The sequence below is a fragment of the Staurois parvus genome, unplaced genomic scaffold (assembly GCF_062004578.1).
Source record: "Staurois parvus isolate SC_StPar_1 unplaced genomic scaffold, SC_StPar_1.0 ptg000234l, whole genome shotgun sequence".
Lineage (NCBI taxonomy): Eukaryota > Metazoa > Chordata > Amphibia > Anura > Ranidae > Staurois > Staurois parvus.
Window position 1 is genome coordinate 856,945 of NW_028318030.1, and position 21,646 is coordinate 878,590.

The following is a 21,646-nucleotide window of genomic DNA, read 5'->3' on the forward strand; positions in this document are numbered from 1 at the left end:
TGTTGTGTAGAAAACGATTAAAAGCATGTTTAAAGGAGCGTTTACTGGAAGAAGAGTCCAGGAGTGGGTTGTTTATGATGTTGAAGTCTCCTCCTAGTAGTAGCCTGCCTTGTCACTGGGTAGTAATGATTGTGATTAGTTTGTTTTAGAATTGGAGTTGGTTGGTATTTGGCCCATAAATATAGACCAGGGTATATAGGATTTTGTTGATCTTGCATATTAAAATATGGTAGCGGTTTTGTGGATCTGCTAGTTCTGAGATATATTGGAATTGGAGGGAGTCTCTTATTGCGGTGATGATGCCGTTCTTTTTCTTGGAGTTGGTTGCCATATATATTGATGAGAAGTGGTGTAGGTTAAATTTGGGAATTTTGGAGGAGGTAAAGTGGGTATCTTGGAGGAAAAGAACATCAGTTTGCAAAGAGCGAGCTTCTTTTTGTAGTAGAGATCTCTTGTAAGGAGGGTTGAGGCCTTGGACATTCAAAGATGATATGCTAATCATATTGCTGGGTATATACGGGTTGCATGGAGTAGGAGAGATATTTCGTAAGTTGTGTGAAAAGATGGATATTTATTTGTCATGGACGTAAAGCTTCCATAGAGAAGAAGTAGTGATCTTGATATATTCACTGGTTTGAAGATGTTATTTCCACTTGTAATAGAGGTATTTGAGGGAAAGGAGGTTGATGTGAGTGACTGGTGGTATGAGGTGGGTAAGGGGTTAAAAAGAGGCTTGTAAAAAATACAAGTAACATATGTAGCAGATGTTGCTACTGTGTAACGGGGGAACAGAAACATACATGACTCAAGAAAGGAGTCATGTTGACAAAAAACTTGAAGTTTCGAAATGTTCGGTTAGGGGACGTCTGTCAGCCTTTAGTGGTTTTGAGGTGATACCGTGTGTTGGGTAGTAAATGGTGTTAAGGATTTTTGGATTAGGATTATTCTGCATCCATTTGTTGTGGTCGGGTTGAAGTGGATTGGTGGGAGTCCACGGGTAGGATGTTCCATGTCTTCAGGAGTTCGATGCCTGCTTCTAGGTTTTTGACCGTGTAGAGCCTTCCTTGATGCTTAACGATGAGCTTCGTGGGGAAACCCCATTGGTAGCCAATTCCATGGTTCCGCAGCGCTTTAGTTAGGGTAATAAGTTTCTTGCGGTTGAGAAGTGTAGCTTTGGATAGATCTGCAAATAGCTTGATATTCGCCTGAGAAGTCGGAACTAAGGCAGGGTTCCTAGCAGCCGTCATGATTTTTTCTTTCACGTGGTAGAAGTGCACACGCGCTAGGATATCTCTAGGTATTGCGGCCGGTAGGAACGATGGTTTTGGTATCCTGTGTGCACGATCTATGGCAAGCTCCACGTCTGTTAGAGAAGGGATGAGGTGTTTCATGTATTGCTGGATGTAAGGTACTATGTCACCTGTGGTGATAGATTCAGGTATTCCGCGGAATTTAATATTGTTGCGACTGGAGCGGTCTTCTAGGTCTGCCAATTTTAGGTTAATTTGTTCTATGTCATCTCTATGGTCTGCGTGTGCGTCTATGAGGTCATTGTGTGCCGTGAACATTTCCCCCATTCTGCTCTCAATATGGCGGATGCCTCGGTCCTGATTTTGTACCGCGGATGAGATTTGCGATATAGTTGCTGTCAGGTCGTCATGTAGTTTTTATCGCAGGGATAGTAGCATAGTTTTCATTGAAATTTCAGTGATAGGCTGGTCAGAAGCAGGAAAATTTTCAATTAAAGATGGAGTAGAATTGGCAGTAATTGTAAGAGGATAGGAAGGTTGCAGGTCAGAAACAAATTGTATGTCCAGTCTGGGTCTGGACTTAGCAGGACTACTTGTAGAAGGAGACAGGGGCGGAGAGGACTCACCCGGGTCTTCTGTGTATAGTGGTGCCTTGAGCCTGGGGTCTGTGGTCTGCGCTGTGTCTCCCTCTGCCTGTGTGAGGAGACTGTTAGCAGAGGAGCCGGCACCATCTTGGATGCAGGGGCTGAGAGCAGGGAAGAAGCTCGTCAGCTTTCCTGGCTGCCCTGGTGATTTGCGGCGTCGGGGCATGATCCGAAGGGTGGTAGGAGCCTCTGTTACCCCTTATGTCTCTGGGGAGAGGCTGCGGTATCCCTGTGTCTAGTGTGAGCCGCGGTTAGGCTGACGGCGGGACGGAGCTCTCACTCACGAGCTGTCATCCCTGTGCCGGCCGCACATGCGCCCCTTTGCTGTACCTTTAAAGGGTGTAAGTTTTTCTCTGACCTTATTAATTTAGTTATCGAGATGTATCAACTTTTTCTTCTTCCTAACTATAAGGAACTTTATGAAATCAAGGCCCATGTTATTGAAGAACTGAAACCATTCTGTATCGCTATTAATATCGTTCGTTTTTGGAGGGACATTCCACCTAAGAGATCTAGGAACCATATTGCCCTTAATGTATCTCTCCAAGAGAGATATGTCCCATAGCGTTCTGATTTCTGATGAGGCAATATTTTGTAAATGTAGGAATATGCCACCTGGGTCATCGGTGTCATTATCAATAGAAAAAGTATCCTCAGGGATAATGGGCCTTTTTGATCTGAATTCAAAGATATCCATGACAATTGATAGGTATGTAGCTCAGCTAAACAATAGTTGTACAAAGAATCAAAATATAGGGACCTAGCGAGCGCCTAGAGAAGCAGCTGTATGCACCAAAAGGAACCACAAAACCTTTCTTCCAACAACCAAATAAGAGAAATAGTGCAGCGCTAAGAAAGAATGTGTAACAATAAAATATAAATTCTAAAATTCTACATTAGAGCACTCATATGAAATATACAAAATTAAAACCATATGTAATATAAAGTCATATGTAATATAAAGTGCTAAATCCATCACAATGTATGCGGCACTACACACCATTTAGCTATTTGAGGTGACATATAAGTCCACGTATCACTCTATACTCTACACTCTTGTATTTTGATAACTATTCATATTTGTATTATTGTGATTATATGTATTCATTTATGCATATATGTCACCTTTTATTAATATGATCTATTATTCTATACAGATTATCTGTTTTTAATTGATTTTAAATTAATTTACTGTTTATAACAGAGAGTTGTAGAGACCCACTTTATATTTATATTTTTTGTCAGCATTCTTGGTGCTAGTGTCCACACATAGTCTGACCGCCAGTAAAATGGCGATGCGCAGCTATGTGCGCAATAGCCACGCCGACGTTCCACAGTAATATGGCACCTGCAGCGCTCGCGCATGCGCAGTGAGGCGAATCTCTGGGCAAGATGGCGCACGCTTATTCGCGCGCATCTCGCTTATAAATAGAATCACCAGACGTCCGGCTGCTATGGCATCACCCCTACTGTAGATGTATGGTTATATACGAAACACGTCTAGGAGGAGCCTTTGCATGCCGTGACGTCACACCGCCGGATCACGGAGGTCCGGCGGCCATCATTATCATCATACTGGTCAGTTTATTCAGCAGCTTTTATGCTGCGCTTTGCATAAGCCCACAGTCACCCTGTGCCTCAAAATTTTTTATATAAATGTATGTACTTTACTACTCACATTTTAATGCTCAATTAATAAATACTTGACTTACTACACTATGAGCATCCATACATTTTTTGCTCTGCACTGAGCGTTTAAACCCCAGCCCAGGACCCCAGGTGATCCATTCGGACCAGAGGAGGAAAGCCCTAGACCAGACCTGTATACCAACAACCCGTTAAAGGGACCCTTTGAGGGACATCTTCACCACCTTCACCAGGCTGTACCTTCATGAGATCTCCGGCTGATACGGTTACTCTATGCGCATTAAGATTGCGCTTCTGGTGAGTGTGCAATCTTACCATTCTTTTCACCGGATACCACATCGGATTTTACACTGGGATAACAGAGAGGATATAGATTGTCACATATTTGGACTTGCTCATCATCACTCTCCATATATTGATTATTAGAGGGGCTCTGATACAACTTAGCACTTTATATTACATATGACTTTATATTACATATGGTTTTAATTTTGTATATTTCATATGAGTGCTCTAATGTAGGATTTTAGAATTTATATTTTATTGTTACACATTCTTTCTTAGCGCTGCACTATTTCTCTTATTTGCATAGTAAAGGTACATGGAGAATAGCACAGAGCAGAGGTTTAACAACCAAAATATCAACCTACTTAAAGGGACTTGGCTTGCATCTTAGAAACAGATGATTGGTATAAATCAAAAGGCACATTTGCAAAACTAGGTCCCTTCAAAATTAAAGCTTTGGCCAGAGAAAGATATAGAGCCTGAACTTCAAGGGCAAACCATAATTTCCAAATTGTGTCAGCAAGATGAAGTGAGAATGAAGGGAGAAGCCATTCATTCTGCCCTTGTCACAGAACAACCTGTTGCAGTCCTTTCTATCAGAATTCAGTTAGTTTTTGAAGGAAATAATGCTGACAGTAAGTTTAAAATGAGATGGCATGCACCTTTCAGTTCCCAAGAAATGAGAGCCATATTAGACGTACTGGGGTATCCTAGAAAGAATCCAGTTGAGATTTCATAGAAACTTAGTGCTGCACAGGACATATGAGGCTTCTGCTACTGCCATTTATCAGTTTCTTATTAAAGAGGTGGGAAGCAACGTGTCGGTGTATATTCTTAAGGAATGTGAAGTAGAAGTCTCAAAGTAGAAAAGATGGAGAGTGGATGGGAGGTTTGCGAAAAATTTTAAGAAAAAGTGCCCCAAATATATGGACAAGCCAGACATGTCGAATTAACCTCCCTAGCAGTATGATTATGTCCATATTTCTGTGCTGAAAGCGGTACATTTTTTTGCATGGAAATATGTATTTTTTTTATTGTAGGCCTGTAATTTTTGGGAATATAATAAGCAGTAATATAGTGCAGCGCTAAATAGGTATAGTTCAAGTTATAATCGGACTCAGTATGTAGTTAGTACAATTTATGGTGCCAGTAAATGTATCCTTCTTTACGGTGCTCCAAGTAAAAGGACAAAAGAACAGTTTATTCGCTGTTGATGTTCCTCTGAAGATGTGCGGTCGCACGAAAGGCCTAAGGAATCAACACACTGTGACGACTAACCGCCGGAGCCATTTACTGGTCCGGTGGCCATCTGTATTTACTGGTCAGTGTACCTATTTTATTGCAATGTGATACTTAATAAATTGATTACTTTTGGCAATATTATGCTATGGGCACTTTTTTAATATCTCCTTCATGGAGCCTTTAAGTACGCAGACCCTGGGAAGTACTTCACCATCCAGAGGAGGGGAATTCCTGTAATCAGGTGGCTGACCCTGCTGATCCTTAAAGGAGGCCTCTGGAATATACATCACCCAGTTACTGCTGAGCTGACCACTTGGAGACGGATGCCCCAGATGCTTACTCTGTTACCCTGATGCCCTTGGCTTTGGATATATCAATGCTCATGATCTATGAGCTTCCAGTAAGCGTGTAAACTATTCTTTTGTCCTTTTACTTGGAGCACCGTAAAGAAGGATACGTTTACTGGCACCATAAATTGTATTAACTACATACTGAGTCCGATTATAACTTGAACTATACCTATTTAGCGCTGCACTATATTACTGCTTATAATATACCAGAGGTTTTATGTGGTTACCTGAGTGTTTCAGCTGCTATTATAGAGAAGCGCTCACTACTACTACTTTTAATTTTTAGGAATAACTCACTGAAATCTGTCCGAACAAGAGTCCAGTAAATGTTCCGGGTAGGATAAAACTTGCAACACGAAATCATAAATTGCAATTTAATAAATAATCATAAAAAATAATAATATAATAATAATACATTTAATTCAATAATATAATCAAACCAAAAACACTGAAATTTGAAATATAGCGCCAAGTTCGCACATCGCTGAGCTAAGTCGCAGAATTGTTTTCAGTGTCTGATGACGAATTTCCCCACAAATCATTATCAATCAATTCTGCAAGTGGTTCTGATTTACTATAGCTCTTCTCTAGCTGGTCTAATACTGCTTTTGACCTAAAGCGACGCTTTTTGGACACCATGGACTTTTCTAAGTTTCCAGGCAGAAAGAACACTCAAAATGCAGGCAGGGCACAGGACAAAGCAGTAGGGACAAAATGTATGTGAAATGGTTTGAAACAGTAATGTTTTACTATGTCATATTCGTTTATTAGAAAATGACAGTTTCTAAAATTTTTAATTTGCCGCCGGTTCCGGCCCCCGTACATCCCGACACTCGTAGGGACCGGAAGCCAGATGCCGGCATCGGCCGGAGGAGATGGCCGGGGACACTGCAGGGGACGCATCGCAGGAGCGAAGGACAAGGTAAGTGCTGTAGGGAATCCCTGAGCAACGCCGAATGGTAAGCCCGAGTGTGGCTCGGGGTTACCGCTTTTAGTACTGAAATTTTACCCCGAGCTACACTCGGGAATACCGCTAGGGAGGTTAATGAATGATATATGATATAAAAGTATTTTTACAAGAACTCCTCTTTCCTGGAGGAGAAACAGAATTAACCTGTTTACTTTACACTGGTGTAAGCCAATTCATTTTCAATATGAAGGACTTACCTCCAGGATTACTATCTGAAAACGTTATCTTTGGCGTTGGCCTATCTGGGACCACTGATTACTACAACTGATTTGGTAGAGGCCACTTAAATGCAGGCTAGGACAGCAAACATAAATTGTAACTAAAGTGTTAGTTTCAGACACAGTCCCTACCCATCTCTTAGCTGACATTCTGAGCCAAATTTTAGCAAACAGACTATACTCCCACAGGAGTACAAGTGGTCAGTAGTCTTTCGGGAGAAGTTTTAAATTCTTCATGTGGAGTATTTTTAATCCTAGACTCTGCTCTGCCTTTTCCACCAGAATTGGAAGTGATTTCCACTGATTCCCACTGATTTATGGGCCACTAGCAAATGTGATGTAGGCCTGCTAAACTGCACCCCAGTTATGATAAAAAATCAAATCAGGAGCCCATCTCCGAGCCCATCTCCTACAGATTAGACAGTACTCATGAGCATTACTCAAATTGAGGAGATAAAGAATCAAATCCCTCAACTGAAAGCAGCAGGGGTTGTTGTGTCAATTAAGTCCCAAGCCAATACACCCCAATATTCCCCATTGCAGAGAAACCAGATAGGAAAGGTGGGCAAGTGACATACAGCACAGTGCATGATTTGAGAGCAGTTAACAATATAATGGAGACAGACACCCCTATGGTGCCGAATCCCCACACTTTACTAAGTGGAATACCTACCTCCAGCACCTGCTTTACAGTGATTGATTTTGCAAATTCTTTTTTCTCAGGTGCCCCTCCACCCAGATTGTTGACATCTTTTTGCATTCACCCATGATGGCAAAAAGTTAGCATGGGCCAGAATGCCCCAAGGTTGTGTGAGCAGCCCCTCTGAATATAATACTATGTTAAAGCAAATATTGGACCACGTGTCCCCCTCACACCCAAACACGGTTGTGCTTCAGTACATAGACGATTTGCTTGTTTGTTCTGATACAAAGGGCATATGTAGCAGAGAAACAGTAAGCTTTCTCGTGTTTCTCTACATCAGTAACAACAAAGTTAGCAAAGATAGGGTACAATACGACCAAGAAAAAGTGAAACTTCCTGGGTTACTGCATTTCACATGGAATCCGTTACCTAACCCCAGATTGAGTTAAAAATCTTCAAAAATTTTAAGTCAAGAAATGTGCGGCAATTTTGTGTGTTCCTATAATTAGTGGGATATTGTAGGTAATGGATTCCAAATGCATCAGAACTTATGGCACCTCTTTATGATGTTACCACTGCAAACCCTGTCAAACTTACATGGAACAATAAATTACAGATGAAGGAGCTTATTAAAATTCTATCAGAAGCTCCCGCCTTAGGACTTCCTGACTATACTAAGGTCTTTTCATTGTTTTGTCATTATGTTAGTTGATTTGCTGCAGGTGTACTCACCCAGCTACATGGAGACAAACAGAGGCCTGTGATGTATGTATCAGCCTCATTAGACCCTGTGATCAAAGGCTCTCCCAGCTGTATGCCAGCCATTGCAGCCTGCTCTTTGCTGCTAGACAAAGTAACTGAGCTTGTATTAGACTCTTCTGTAACCCCATATATGCCACATGCAGTGCAAGCAATCCTAAACCAAGTAAATAATACACATGTGTCTGCAAGTAGATTTGACAAGTACCAGTCTGCTCTTTTTGCTCCATCAAATTTAACAATCAAACGATGTGTTACATTAAATCTAGCTACTCTTTTTCCTGTAACTGACGAGAAAGATGCAACAAACGGTACTGATGCATACTCTGTTTTTCTCATGATTGTATAGCTCTGAGGGAGGTAGAGAGGTCATCTGTCTCACCAGCAAAAGATGATCCTTTATCAGATTGTGACACACACCTATTTGTAGATGGTTCCAGATTTTACACTGATGGTCAGCCACACTGTAACCCCTATTGACACTATTTTACATCAGGAAGCATTAACACTCCAGATGTCAGCACTGGGAGCTGAGTTGTGTGCAGCAATTAAAGCATGTCAACTCCTAGAAAATCAAAGGGGAAACATGTACACTGACATCAGATATGCTTTTGGAATAGCTCATGATTTTGGGCCCATTTGGAAAGCACAGAACTTTCTGACTAGTGCAGGGAAGCCAGTGAAACATGCAAAACTTATAGAACAGCTATTTGAGGCCTTTCAGAAACCAGCAGAAGTTGCCATCTTGAAGGTAAAAGGACATTCAAGGGGAAATTCTTGACAGCCAGAGGAAATTCTTTAGCAGATCAAGCGGCTAAGGATGCTGCCCTTACAACACTTGCAGTTAGACATGTGCAAAATGATAACATTTGTTTTGTTTCGTTTTGATTCGTTATTTAAACAACTTTGTTTTGTTACATTCATTAAATTTGTTTTTGGAATTTGTTTTGTTTTCGAATTTGAATTCAGTCGAATTAGAATCAAATCAAATTCAAATCGAAACAAATTCGAATTGACATTTGAATTCTAATTTATTCTATTTGAATTTTGGAGGATGGTTATATTCTTTCTATTTTGTACTCTGCTATTGTTTTTTCTATTCTATCCTATTCCATTCTCTTATTTTTGTATTCTTTTCTATTGTATTCTTTTCTAATCTATTCGAAATACAAATTTCTGAAGACAGTTATATTCTATTTTATTCTATTCTACTGTTTTTCTATTCTATTCTATTCTTTTCTATTTTATTCTTTTCTATTATATTATTTTCTATTATAATCTTTTCTATTCTAATTGCTTTTATTCTTTTATATTGTAGTCTATTCTATTGTTTTTCTATTCTATGCTTTTCTATTCTATTATTTTATTTTATTGTCTATTCTATTATTTTCTATTGTAGTCTATTCTTTTAAGTTCTATTCTATTATTTTTGTATTAGAATTTGATTCAAACTTGATTCAGATTCAGTTTGAATTAAAATTTCATCCGAATTTGGTTATTTCTGATTTGCCACTAATGTGATTAAGAAATTTGGAGACATCCAAATGTCCGAATAAATAAACATTTGTCCGAATTCAAATTTGGAATGAAACTAACTGCACATGTCTACTTGGAGTCACACCCACTGTAGAGGTTGCCCAGGTAGCAAGGAAAGATTCCCTTCTTCAAGAGAAGAGGGGTATAGAAACTTAAATTCAGTTGCAGAACCAGGTGCATGACAAAGAGATGGATAAGTGGATCAAATGTAATGCTTCCCAAAATGAGTATGGTCTGTGGAGTGCTGAGAACAGGTGGTGTTTACCAAGGAGTTTGCATCCAGTTTTAGCACATGTTGGTGCATAGAGTCAGTCATCTTGCTAAGGGCGCGATGGTGGCACTTACTGACTGCTATTGTTAGCACCTGGATTTAGTACATTTGCAGCCAGGTTTTGTGTTTCATGTCTCACTTGTGCTCTGTACAATGCAGGGAGGTCTGTCCATGTTCCTCAAAAGCATTCTCCCAAACCAGATTTCCTTTTCCAAAGAATTCAAATAGACTTCATTCAGATGCCCAGAATAGGGACCTTTGAGTGTGCTCTAGTGTGCGTTGACATGTTCTCAGGTTGGTCTGAGACCTGGCCAGTAGCAAATGCAAAAACAACAGCAAAGAAAAGTTTGAATCAAATAGTTTGTAGATATGGAGTTCCTGAAACTATTGAGAGTGACAGAGGAACCCATTTTAGAAGTGGTGAAAGAGACAATGCAAGCGCTTAACAGCAAGCTTTCCATATGCCTTATCATCACCAAAGTAGTGGTAAAGTTGAGAGACTCAATGGAATTTTGAAAACCAGATGTGCAAAAATATAAAGAGATACAGGAAAAGGATGGGTGGAAGCTTTACCAATAGCCCTATATTCTATATGAACTACCCCTAAAAAAAAAAACACATGGCCTGTCCCCCTGTGAGATTTTATTTGGAGGGAAACCCAAAACAGGGCTATATTTTCCCCAACAGTTGCAGGCTTCTCACTCTATTCTCTTAGAAAATGTTCATATTTTGCAAAGAACATTGAATAAAGTACATGAAGGTTTTTATAACTCTATCTCCAATACAGATACTGTTTCAGGTGTTCATTGAATCCAACCTGGTGACTGGGTGGTGGTCAAGTGACATGTCAGAAAACCGCTAGAACCAAAATTTGACAGACCACATTTGGTGCTTTTGACAACTGGTTCCCCTATTAAGTTGAAGGGAAAGCCCACCTGGATTCATGCAAGTCATTGCAAGAAAATCCTCAAGTGATGATATCCTTTGAAATAAAAATGATGTTTCTTTTGTGAGAATTAAGTCATGGAAAAATAACCCTTTCATCCAAATGTTAATATTGTTTGCAACCCTTAGCAACGCTAGTAACTGCTGGGTGTGTTCTCACTAATGTCCCCAAATAAGAACAATACCCATGATAGCAGTGCCTCTCAACTTTACTGATCTCAAACAGGACCAGAATGAAGGGCTCATACATGGTCTCCACAGCTAATGAACACAGATTAGTAACTCTGAGGGTTTCACAATACATAGACACACCACAGATTTATCTAAATATTACACGCCCATTCAACTCTAAATGTACACAGTTGGCAATTCAGATTGCACTGCAGCAAATATTACAATTTATGGAGGAAACTATAGTCAATATTACTTTATTCCAGATCCAGAGCTAAATAGTACCCCTTATAGTACAAATTCATCAGTTCTCAATATGTGGAAATATTGGTTACAAGGGATTCCATATTATTACATCTTATCATTACATTTTAGGAGCAGGAATGCCATCCATATGCAGAGGGTTTTATTTTATATGTGGAGATAAAGCTTATGCCTGGATTCCGATTAATGTTACAGGTACATGTTATATTGGGAAGTTATTTTCTGCTTTGACTGTTCGCAAAGGTACAGTGTGACCAGGTCAATGTCCAGAATATACTTTAGTGTTCAAAAGAGAGCTGTTCACTGAAGGCAACAACACATGGTCATGGTTCCCTTCCTGGACACAATGGGGAATTAAAGCAATGTAAAGAATAACTAATTGCACTAGAATTTTAGATGAGATTATTAACCTTACTACCATTGGTATAGGCTTATTGAATGAAGAAATAGCTCAGTTTAGAAAAGAAGTATTACAGCATAAATTAACGCTAAATTACCTCGCTGCAGCTCAAGGTGGGATGTGTAAGGTTATTCACACTGACTGTTGTATATACATTTTTGATAATGAGGACATTATTAAAGGACATTTTGCTAAGATAAGAAAGCTACAGAATAAGGCCATAGATGTTGCTAAAGATGGATGGAATCCCCTTTGACTTGTTGTATGGCACAGCAACATAGTTACAGAAATTAGGCGCTTACATTGTGCTGTTTCTATTTCTCATACAGTACTTGTTATTTACTTCCTGACTAGGCTATGCCTCTGTGCGATTGCCCACTGTACCAGCCCACCATCTCTGATGAACCCATAATTCTTAGAAAGTGAGGAGAAAACTAAACAGGACGCTTTCTTTCTGTACCAGTGTAACAGAAACTTCCAACAATAGGCTGAATGTAACATGGAGAAGAACAGTGTTAAAAAAAACAAAAGGCAGGAAATTACATGGACTTTCATTGTATTGTTCATTTAGGCACAAGAGACCCATCTTGCTTGCAATGTTGAAATGTGCTCTGTGTCCTTCACTTAAGACACAGCAGACCTAGAAGTTATCTTTCTCTCACTCCCTTCTTAAGGTTTTCGTTTCACAACTGTTAGGCATAGATTATGACATATGAAATGTAACATTATTTCTATTCGCAAGTTTGTAATAATATCTCACACCACCACCTTTTTTATCTTTTTTATAAAATAGAGCACAGTGGCTAAATGGTTAGCACTTCCGCCTGGCAGTACTAGGGTCATTGGTTTGAATCCCAGCCACGGCACCACCTGCCTAGAGTTTGCATGTTCTCCCTGTGCTTGCGTGGGTTTCCTCTGGGTACTCTGGTTTCCTCCCACACTCCAAAGATGTGCTGGTAGGTTAATTGGATCCTGTCTAAATTGGCCCTAATATGTGTATGTATGAATGTAAGTTAGGGACCTTAGATTGTACACCCCTTGAGGGTTAGGGACTGATGTGAATGTACAATATATATGTGTAAAGCACTGCGTAAATTGACAGCGCAATATAAGTACCTGAAATAAGTAAAATAATACATTTTGTCAGAATGGGTACTTTAAAACACAATGACTGTGCTTTGTGAATTTGTTCCTGCCATTGTAGAGTTAACTTTTATTTTCAGTGTCAGAAATTTTCCATAACATTCCCCCCCCCAAAAAAAGGCCAGAGCGGCAGTGTTGAATGTATAAGCCAGAAGGCTAAATGCCAATGCAAGAGTGAAATGCTAAGAACCTCTGCAAGGGAATCCCTTGGATTTAGTTTTGTTTTGTTTCATTCTCTTAATAAAGACAGTTGTCGGGCAACCGGCCTCTTCCTTCTAAAAGCTGCGGCTCCAGCGAGAGTTCCCCCCCTCCATCTCTCCACATCGTGGTGACGTCATCCGGGACGCTGGGATGTCGATACACGTGGTCCTTGCACTGACAGGCATTCTACCCTCCACTGCTTCCCTCTGAGCGGACGGGCCATCCATCTTGGAACCTGGCTTCTTAAAGCCACAGGCTGGTTATCTATCTATTTTTTACCATATTAATTATTAAAGGCACACCTCCATTTAAGGTATATTACTTTTCTCATAAAACTACACAGCGCCTGGCTCCTGTTCATACCTTCATGGATTGAAAAGAATGCCTTCTTTTGCTTTCCCCTTCTGTCCTGATCAGTATTTCTTGGATCTTTCATTCTCTTCTGTTTCTTGGTGCCCTTGACCACGAAGAAAATTCCTCTGGAAAAAATCTTTTCTTCCTTTCTGGGAAAGCTTTTATCTTATCTGCCGTACGTTCTCAAGATTTCTTACAAGCCAAAAAAGCATATCACCTGAGGTATATTACATACACATAACTTTCATCTCCCATCCACATTTTAAGCCAGAGAGCTCTCCAGGCTGAATTTACTAAGGCTGAAGTCTTGGCCAGTATCCTCACCACTTCTGATGATGCATCTGCCATATAGTCTACTGCTGTGAATAAGATAGGAAGTGAACTAAGTAGCTGATCTCTAGGGGTACCTGCTTCCAAATTGGCCTTGAGTTGAGCCAAAACTCTAAGTTTCTTGCCTCACATTATTATTATTATTATTATACAGTATTTATAAAGCGCCAATAGTTCGCTCAGCGCTGTACATTACAAAGGGGGACAGAACATGTGACAGAACAATACCAATACAATGCAAAACATGAGGGGATCGAGGGCCCTGCTCTTTTGAGCTCACATGTAGTAACAAGAGCTGGTTTCAAACTAGCTATGGAAAAATCACAAGCCTTTTCATTAAGATGTCACTCCTCTTGTTGATCACATCCTTGAGCGCTCCCATATCCTTGAATACAACATTTTTGCAAGAGGAGTGTCTAGCTTCGTTTTTGAATTTGTTCCAGAAACATGTCAGATAGTCATCAAATAAGAATCTATTTTTGTGAAAAAGAAAGTTTTCCTTTCTGCAGTTATCTATTCCAATATAGCTTCTAATAGCACTTTGTGTACCAGAATTTTTCTGTTTTTTTTTTCTAAGCCTTTATACATTATTTTATTTATTTCAGTTACTTATATAGTGCCATCAATTTACTCTTTACATATACAGTGGGGATCGAAAGTTTGGGCACCCCAGCTAAAAATTTGTATTAATGTGCATAAAGAAGCCAAGGAAAGATGGGAAAATCTCCAAAAGGCATCAAATTACAGATTAGACATTCTTATAATATGTCAACAAAAGTTAGATTTTATTTCCATCATTTACACTTTCAAAATAACAGAAAACAAAAAAATGGCGTCTGCAAAAGTTTGGGCACCCTGCAGAATTTATAGCATGCACTGCCCCCTTTGCAAAGCTGAGACCTGCCAGTGTCATGGATTGTTCTCAATCATCATCTGGGAAGACCAGGCTATGTCAATCTCAAAGGTTTTAAATGCCCAGACTCATCTGACCTTGCCCCAACAATCAGCACCATGGGTTCTTCTAAGCAGTTGTCTAGAAAACTGAAACTGAAAATAGTTGACGCTCACAATGCTGGAGAAGACTACAAGAAGATAGCAAAGTGTTTTCAGATGTCAATATCCTCTGTTCGGAATGTAATTAAGAAATGGCAGTCATCAGGAACAGTAGAAGTTAAAGCAAGATCTGGAAGACCAAGAAAAATATCAGACAGAACAGCTCGCAGGATTGTGAGAAAAACAATTCAAAACCCACGTTTGACTGCACGATCCCTCCAGAAAGATCTGGCAGACACTGGAGTTGTGGTACACTATTCCACTATAAAGAGATACTTGTACAAATATGGTCTTCATGGAAGAGTCATCAGAAGAAAACCTCTTCTATGTCCTCACCACAAAAATCATCATTTGAACTTTGCAAATGAACATATAGACACGCCTGATACATTTTGGAAACAAGTTCTGTAAACCGATGAGGTTAAAATTGAACTTTTTGGCCGGAATGAGCAAAGGTACGTTTGGAGAAGAAGGGGCACAGAATTTAATGAAAAGAACCTCTGTCCAACTGATAAGCATGGGGTTGGATCAATCATGCTTTGGGGTTGTGTTGCAGCCAGTGGCACAGGGAACATCTCACGAGTAGAAGGAAAAATGGATTCAATAAAATTTCAGCAAATTTTGGATGGTAACTTGATGCCATCTGTGAAAAAGCTGAAGTTAAAGAGAGGATGTCTTCTACAAATGGATAATGATCCTAAACACACCTCGAAATCCACGGGGAATTACATCAAGAGGCGTAAACTGAAGGTTTTGCCATGGCCTTCACAATCTCCTGACCTCAACATAATTGAAAATCTATGGATAGACCTTAAAAGAGCAGTGCGTGACAGACAGCCCAGAAATCTCAAAGAACTGGAAGACTTTTGTAAGGAAGAATGGGCAAAGATACCTCAAACAAGAATTGAAAGACTCTTGGCTGGCTACAAAAAGCGTTTACAAGCTGTGATACTTGCCAAAGGGGGCAGTACAAGATATTAACTCTGCAGGGTGCCCAAACTTTTGCAGACGCCATTTTTTTGTTTTCGGTTATTTTGAAAGTGTAAATGATGGAAATAAAATCTAACTTTTGTTGACATATTATAAGAATGTCTAATCTGTAATTTGATGCCTTTTGGAGATTTTTCCATCTTTCCTTGGCTTCTTTATGCACATTAATACAAATTTTTAGCTGGGGTGCCCAAACTTTCGATCCCCACTGTATGTATTATACATTCACATCAGTCCCTAACCCTCAAAGAGCATACAATCTAAGATCCTTAACTCACATTCATATGTACACATACTAGGGCTGATTTAGACAGGAGCCAATCAACTTACAAGCATGTCTTTGGAGCATGGGAGGAAACCGGAGTACCCAGAGGAAACCCATTCAGGCACAGGGAGGACATGCAAACCCCAGGCAGGTGGTGCCATGGTTGGGATTTGAACCAACAACCCTAGTGCTGCCAGGAGGAAATGCTAACCATTTAGCCACTGTGCATGTCTGCTCAACTGTGCCTTCTCTTTTTCCATCTCTAGAGTATCATAAATGTCTTTTAGTAGCTCGTCCACTTCCTCAAGGGACTTGTATCTTGATGGGTTGGACCGGCCTTCCTCTGTACTACTGAAAGATCAGGAAAGATCAGGATTGCTGGGTTCAAGAAGAGCTCAACTTAGTAGAGCAACTTCCTCATTCACATTTCTTCTTGGGTGCCACCCAAGAAACAGTTCATTCCTGCAATACGCAAAGAAAAGTAACCCATGACCATCTCCACCATGTGCTCTGTCCCCCTAAGTCCTCCACTCACAGGAAACCCTGGGTGCACATTGGAAAGAAGAAAATGGTCTCAAAATAACCCCCCAACACACATACGCACAGGTCCTAGTAGGGCTGAATCACCACCACTCCTTACCTGTGTACAGCTGGTTCTGGTCTTCCCCAGAGCTTACTGGGTACAAATCTCCATAACTCCCTGCTCCTCCACTGCATGTCTCGCAGCCTCTACTGGGTTCCCAAATGCAGGTGAAATATGCGCTAGTCATAAGATATGCACCCACAGCTTCCCCTGCACCCTAGAGACTGGAACTACAACCTTGGTGCTCGGTGATGATCTGACGCTGCTGCATGTTTCAATTCCTAGATTCGTCAGTGAGTGTCCCCTTTAGCTCCAAGAGGCATGCAAAGCTGAAGCCTGCTGCAAAATACAGTAGATCCATCACCTCCTACCTTTGCCAGGTACTGAGTGGAAGGGACAAGCACATCACTCGTTCTCCAAGGAGGGTGTCTGTTGGCTGAGAAGGGAGGAAACATTAAGCTGGTTCCCAGTTCCTGCCAAACCACTCAGACAGGCAGAACCTGAGCTGCAGCCCTTCTCTTGGTTAAGAAATAGAAAATCTCTAGTTACTCCTGAAATAATGCATCCACTCCAACTGGAGGAAATAAAATAACTGAATGGGATGTCTAGGGGACTACCTTTTAATCTGTGAGGCAATGTGTTTCCTATCTAAAGAGGGAGCATCCATATCTCAGGGGCTGTCCTGGAAGACAACTGGGGGAAAAACCCTTTCAAAGCACTTCTTCAGGATCCCATAAGAAGCCTCCTCCATTCTGAATGTATGCTTGCCATGCAAATCTTCATAGCCACCAAACTCACTATTGCTAGGGCTTGGAAATCCCCTGTCTTCAGTTTTGAGGCAGTGAAGAACTGAGTGAATGATAACACGGTTAACAAAAAAACTGACAGCTATATTGTCTGATAAATTCCTCAGAGTTTGTCAACCTTGGCCAGAGCACATCTACCCATCTAGAGTTGACCACTTTCTCTTAACTATCTACTACTGCTTCTACTGGTATTGCAAGTACCTCTCTGGGGTTGACCACCCCCTGTTAGGAATGGACTTGCCAATAGTGGTGGGACTCACCTGCCTTGTGGGCTGCAGTACCAGGGCTGGCCAGCGGGTGCTCAACAACCAGAGGTTCACTTCGGCAATTAGCCATCACCTGGGGCTGATTGCAGGTGTATTTAAGGGATGGCCAGACCTGCAGTCTGTGCCTTGGTGTGTGGTTTTCCATGGGCCCCTGTATCTTGTAACCTGTGGTCCTGGTCCTGGTCCTGTTCCTGCCTCTGCCTGACTTGTTGCCGACCCTGCCTGATCCTGACCTCTGCTGACTTCTCCTGTTTTGATCCCTGGCTTGTGACCCTGACCATTCTCTCCGCCTGCTCCTCCTGTACCTACCTGCCCGATAGTTATCGACCCGGCCTGCCTGATTACGTTGTGCTCTATATGTGTATGTACCTGTGTATCTGTATCAGTTTAGGTTTGGGTTTGTTTCACCTTGTTGTATGTATTTGTGTTAGGTTGGGGTTTGGTGCACTGCGTTTATGTTTGTATTGTTAGTCTTTAATAAATTGTCTTATTTATACCATATCTGAAGCTTGCGTTTCCCTGTGTCAGTCCACACACTTCTGGTCACACCCGCATCCCTGACATTACACCAAGGCCACAAACCTGACCAGAAGTGGCTGCACAGGGAAGCCATCTTGGCTTATTGTTGCTGGGAAGGATGGATCTTGATGAGGTGGTGTATTTATCTCTGCTAGTGTTTGATGACAAAGACTATGCTTATCAGACTCTTAAGGAGTATACCCGGGATCAACTGCTAGAGTGTATAAGGATCGCTCATTGTCTAGTTGATCAGGGCACAGAGTTTTCTGAGGTGCAGCCATTGATCCAGGTTTGTGCTGAGTTGGCTCGGTCCTGTACCCCTGAAAGCAGGGATGACTTTTTTTCCCCCATTTAGTGTGGATCAAGTGGAATCACTGGTATGGTTGTTGGAGGATGATCCAGATTGTTTCCATGAGCACTATGCGGCATGTCCATCAAATGTGCTTATGGATTGCATAAACGCAGTGCAGTCTTTGATCAGACAGTCTAGGTGTAAGCTGAGTTTTGTTAAACCAGTACTGCAGACATGGACAGATTTGTTACACCCAGCCTCAGTTGGTTTGCAACATCATTCCTCTGCTCAAGGCACTCTTCCAGCATCCCCGACAGCACCCCCAGTGATGGCCCAGCATACTCTGCTAACTTCCACATACCAGTCCCCTGCTCCCACTCGCTGCACCTATCCTTTCTTCAACCCTGTAAAGAAGTCCTCTGTAGCAACTGCTCCCTTCTCTGTTCCATCACCAGCTCTTCTCTGTCTCCAGCTGCTCCATCCGTTTACAAACCTGCGCTTACTTACAGTGCTCCGGGAACTAAAACCAGGAAAAGGCGAAAGTTCTTTCCAACCAATACCATCCTGCCAGTATCCAAACCGGTCAGCCTCCCATCTGAGAACCTGCCTTCTTTGGTGCAGCCTGGTGCCTCGGCGCCCACAATTCAGCCTGATGTCTTTACCCAACCTGATGCCTCTACCCAGCATAATGTTTCTACCCAGCCTGATGAACTGATCCAGCCTGATGATCCTATTATGCCAGATGACTCGATGCCCACTGGTCCGCCAGATGACTCGGTGCCCGCTGTCTTGCCAGTTGACTCAGAGCCCGCAGTCTTGCCAGACGACTCGGTGCCCGCAGTCTTGCCAGACGGCTCGGTGCCCGCTGTTCCGCCAGACGACTCGGTGCCCGCAGTCTTGCCAGACGACTCGGTGCCCGCTGTTCCGCCAGTTGACTCGGTGCCCGCAGTCTTGCCAGATGACTCGGTGCCCACAGTCTTTCCAGACGACTCGGTGCCCGCAGTCTTGCCAGACGACTCGATGCCCGCTGTTCCGCCAGTTGACTCGGTGCCCGCAATCTTGCCAGACGACTCGGTGCCCGCAGTCTTGCCAGACGACTCGGTGCCCGCAGTCTTGCCAGACGACTCGATGCCCGCTGTTCCGCCAGTTGACTCGGTGCCCGCAGTCTTGCCAGACGACTCTGTGCCCGCAGTCTTGCCAGACGACTCGGTGCCCGCAGTCTTGCCAGACGACTCGATGCCCGCTGTTCCGCCAGTTGACTCGGTGCCCGCAGTCTTGCCAGATGACTCGGTGCCCGCAGTCTTGCCAGACGACTCGGTGCCCACAGTCTTGCCAGACGACTCGATGCCCGCTGTTCCGCCAGTTGACTCGGTGCCCGCAATCTTGCCAGAAGACTCGGTGCCCGCAGTCTTGCCAGACGACTCGGTGCCCGCAGTCTTGCCAGACGACTCGGTGCCCGCAGTCTTGCCAGACGACTCGATGCCCGCTGTTCCGCCAGTTGACTCAGTGCCCGCAGTCTTGCCAGACGACTCTGTGCCCGCAGTCTTGCCAGACGACTCGGTGCCCGCAGTCTTGCCAGACGACTCGATGCCCGCTGTTCCGCCAGTTGACTCGGTGCCCGCAGTCTTGCCAGACGACTCGGTGCCCGCAGTCTTGCCAGGCGACTCGGTGCCCGCAGTCTTGCCAGACGACTCGATGCCCGCTGTTCCGCCAGTTGACTCGGTGCCCGCAGTCTTGCCAGACGACTCGGTGCCCGCAGTCTTGCCAGACGACTCGGTACCCGCAGTCTTGCCAGACGACTCGATGCCCGCTGTTCCGCCAGTTGACTCGGTGCCCGCAGTCTTGCCAGACGACTCGATGCCAGTTGACTCGATGCCCGCTGTTCCGCCAGTTGACTCGGTGCCCGCAGTCTTGCCAGATGACTTGGTGCCCGCAGTCTTGCCAGACGACTCGATGCCCGCAGTCTTGCCAGACGACTAGATGCCCGCAGTCTTGCCAGACGACTCGGTGCCCGCAGTCTTGCCAGACGACTCGGTGCCCGCAGTCTTGCCAGACGACTCGATGCCCGCTGTTCCGCCAGTTGACTCGGTGCCCGCAGTCTTGCCAGACGACTCGGTGCCCGCAGTCTTGCCAGACGACTCGATGCCCGCTGTTCCGCCAGTTGACTCGGTGCCCGCAGTCTTGCCAGACGCCCCTGCTCCAGGCAGCTGCCCAGGGGGGAGGGACTCTGATGATCCTGCGACCACGCTGTCTTCCATTTTAGGCGCCATTTTCTCTGAGGGTGCTGCGGGCTCAGCCTGCCCCTGCTCCTGCTTGCCTTCCACCGGCAACTCCCCCGACAATTCCTCCACCGAGGAGGCCTCCTCCACCGGACCCTGCATCACCGCAACACTGCGGCTTCTTGCAGCCTTAAATCTCGCTTCATTCAGATACTTTTCACTTAGGACGCCGCTCTTGCGCTGCAGCATCGCCACATACCTCCCCTGCTGGGACACACGTAATTCCAGCGCAGGCTTGGTTTCATGGCCTGCCGCTTTGTGGACCATACCCGGTCGTAGGATGACCGGAGCTTCTTTAGCTCCAGAGTCAGTTTCTGGAGCTTGGCTTCCTCCTTCTCTACTAACCTGGCCCGAGCGGCCACACGGTCCCGGTAGGCAGAGTAAACTTCCCCCTTCCTAGGGGCCGTTCCCAGGTCCTCTACTGGTGGAAAAGAGAGGCCGGTACTAGGCCCCTCCAGGGCCTTCTCCTTGCTGGACCCAGGCCCAGGATCCGCCATCCTGCCTGGGCTGGGCAGGGCACTTTAGCCCCAGGCTTCTCGGGCCTACCTGGGGCTTAGCAGAGCACAGTCCAACACAGCCTCTCCATACGGTGTCAGGAATGGACTCAGCACTGGTGGTGGGACTCACCTGCCGTGTGGGTTGCAGTACCAGGGCTGGCCAGCGGGTGCTCTCAGCAGCCAGAATCTCACTCCTGCAATCAGGCCATCACCTGAGGCTGATTGCAGGAGGGGTATTTAAGCAGGACCAGGCCTGTGATCAGTGCCTTGGTGTATGTTTCCCATGAGCCCCTGTACCTGGATCCTGTCTGCTTTCTGCATGATCCTGCTTTGATCCTGACTCTGAACGAACTCCGCCTGTCCTGACCTCGGCTATTCCTGACCACACTTCCGCTCGCTCCTAGTACCCTGTTTGCCCGTTAGCTACTGACCCGGCCCGCCTGACTACGTTGTGCTCCATATATATATATATA

At 43.6% G+C, this 21,646-nt stretch overlaps 1 protein-coding gene across 4 annotated transcripts in view; it reads right to left on the bottom strand.

Annotated features, from left to right (window-relative positions):
- Positions 1-21,646, bottom strand: part of TMEM273 (transmembrane protein 273) — a 236,926-nt gene that overhangs the window by 84,187 nt on the left and 131,093 nt on the right. For 2 of the 4 annotated variants that reach the window (XM_089680061.1, XM_089680060.1), the window contains exon 5: positions 16,886-16,950. The exons of the other annotated variants lie outside the window; for them this stretch is intronic. In XM_089680061.1, coding sequence (XP_089536187.1) covers positions 16,920-16,950 — 31 coding nt within the window. In that variant the 3' untranslated portion in view covers positions 16,886-16,919. The remainder of the gene's footprint in view (positions 1-16,885; positions 16,951-21,646) is intronic. 4 annotated transcript variants of the gene reach the window in all.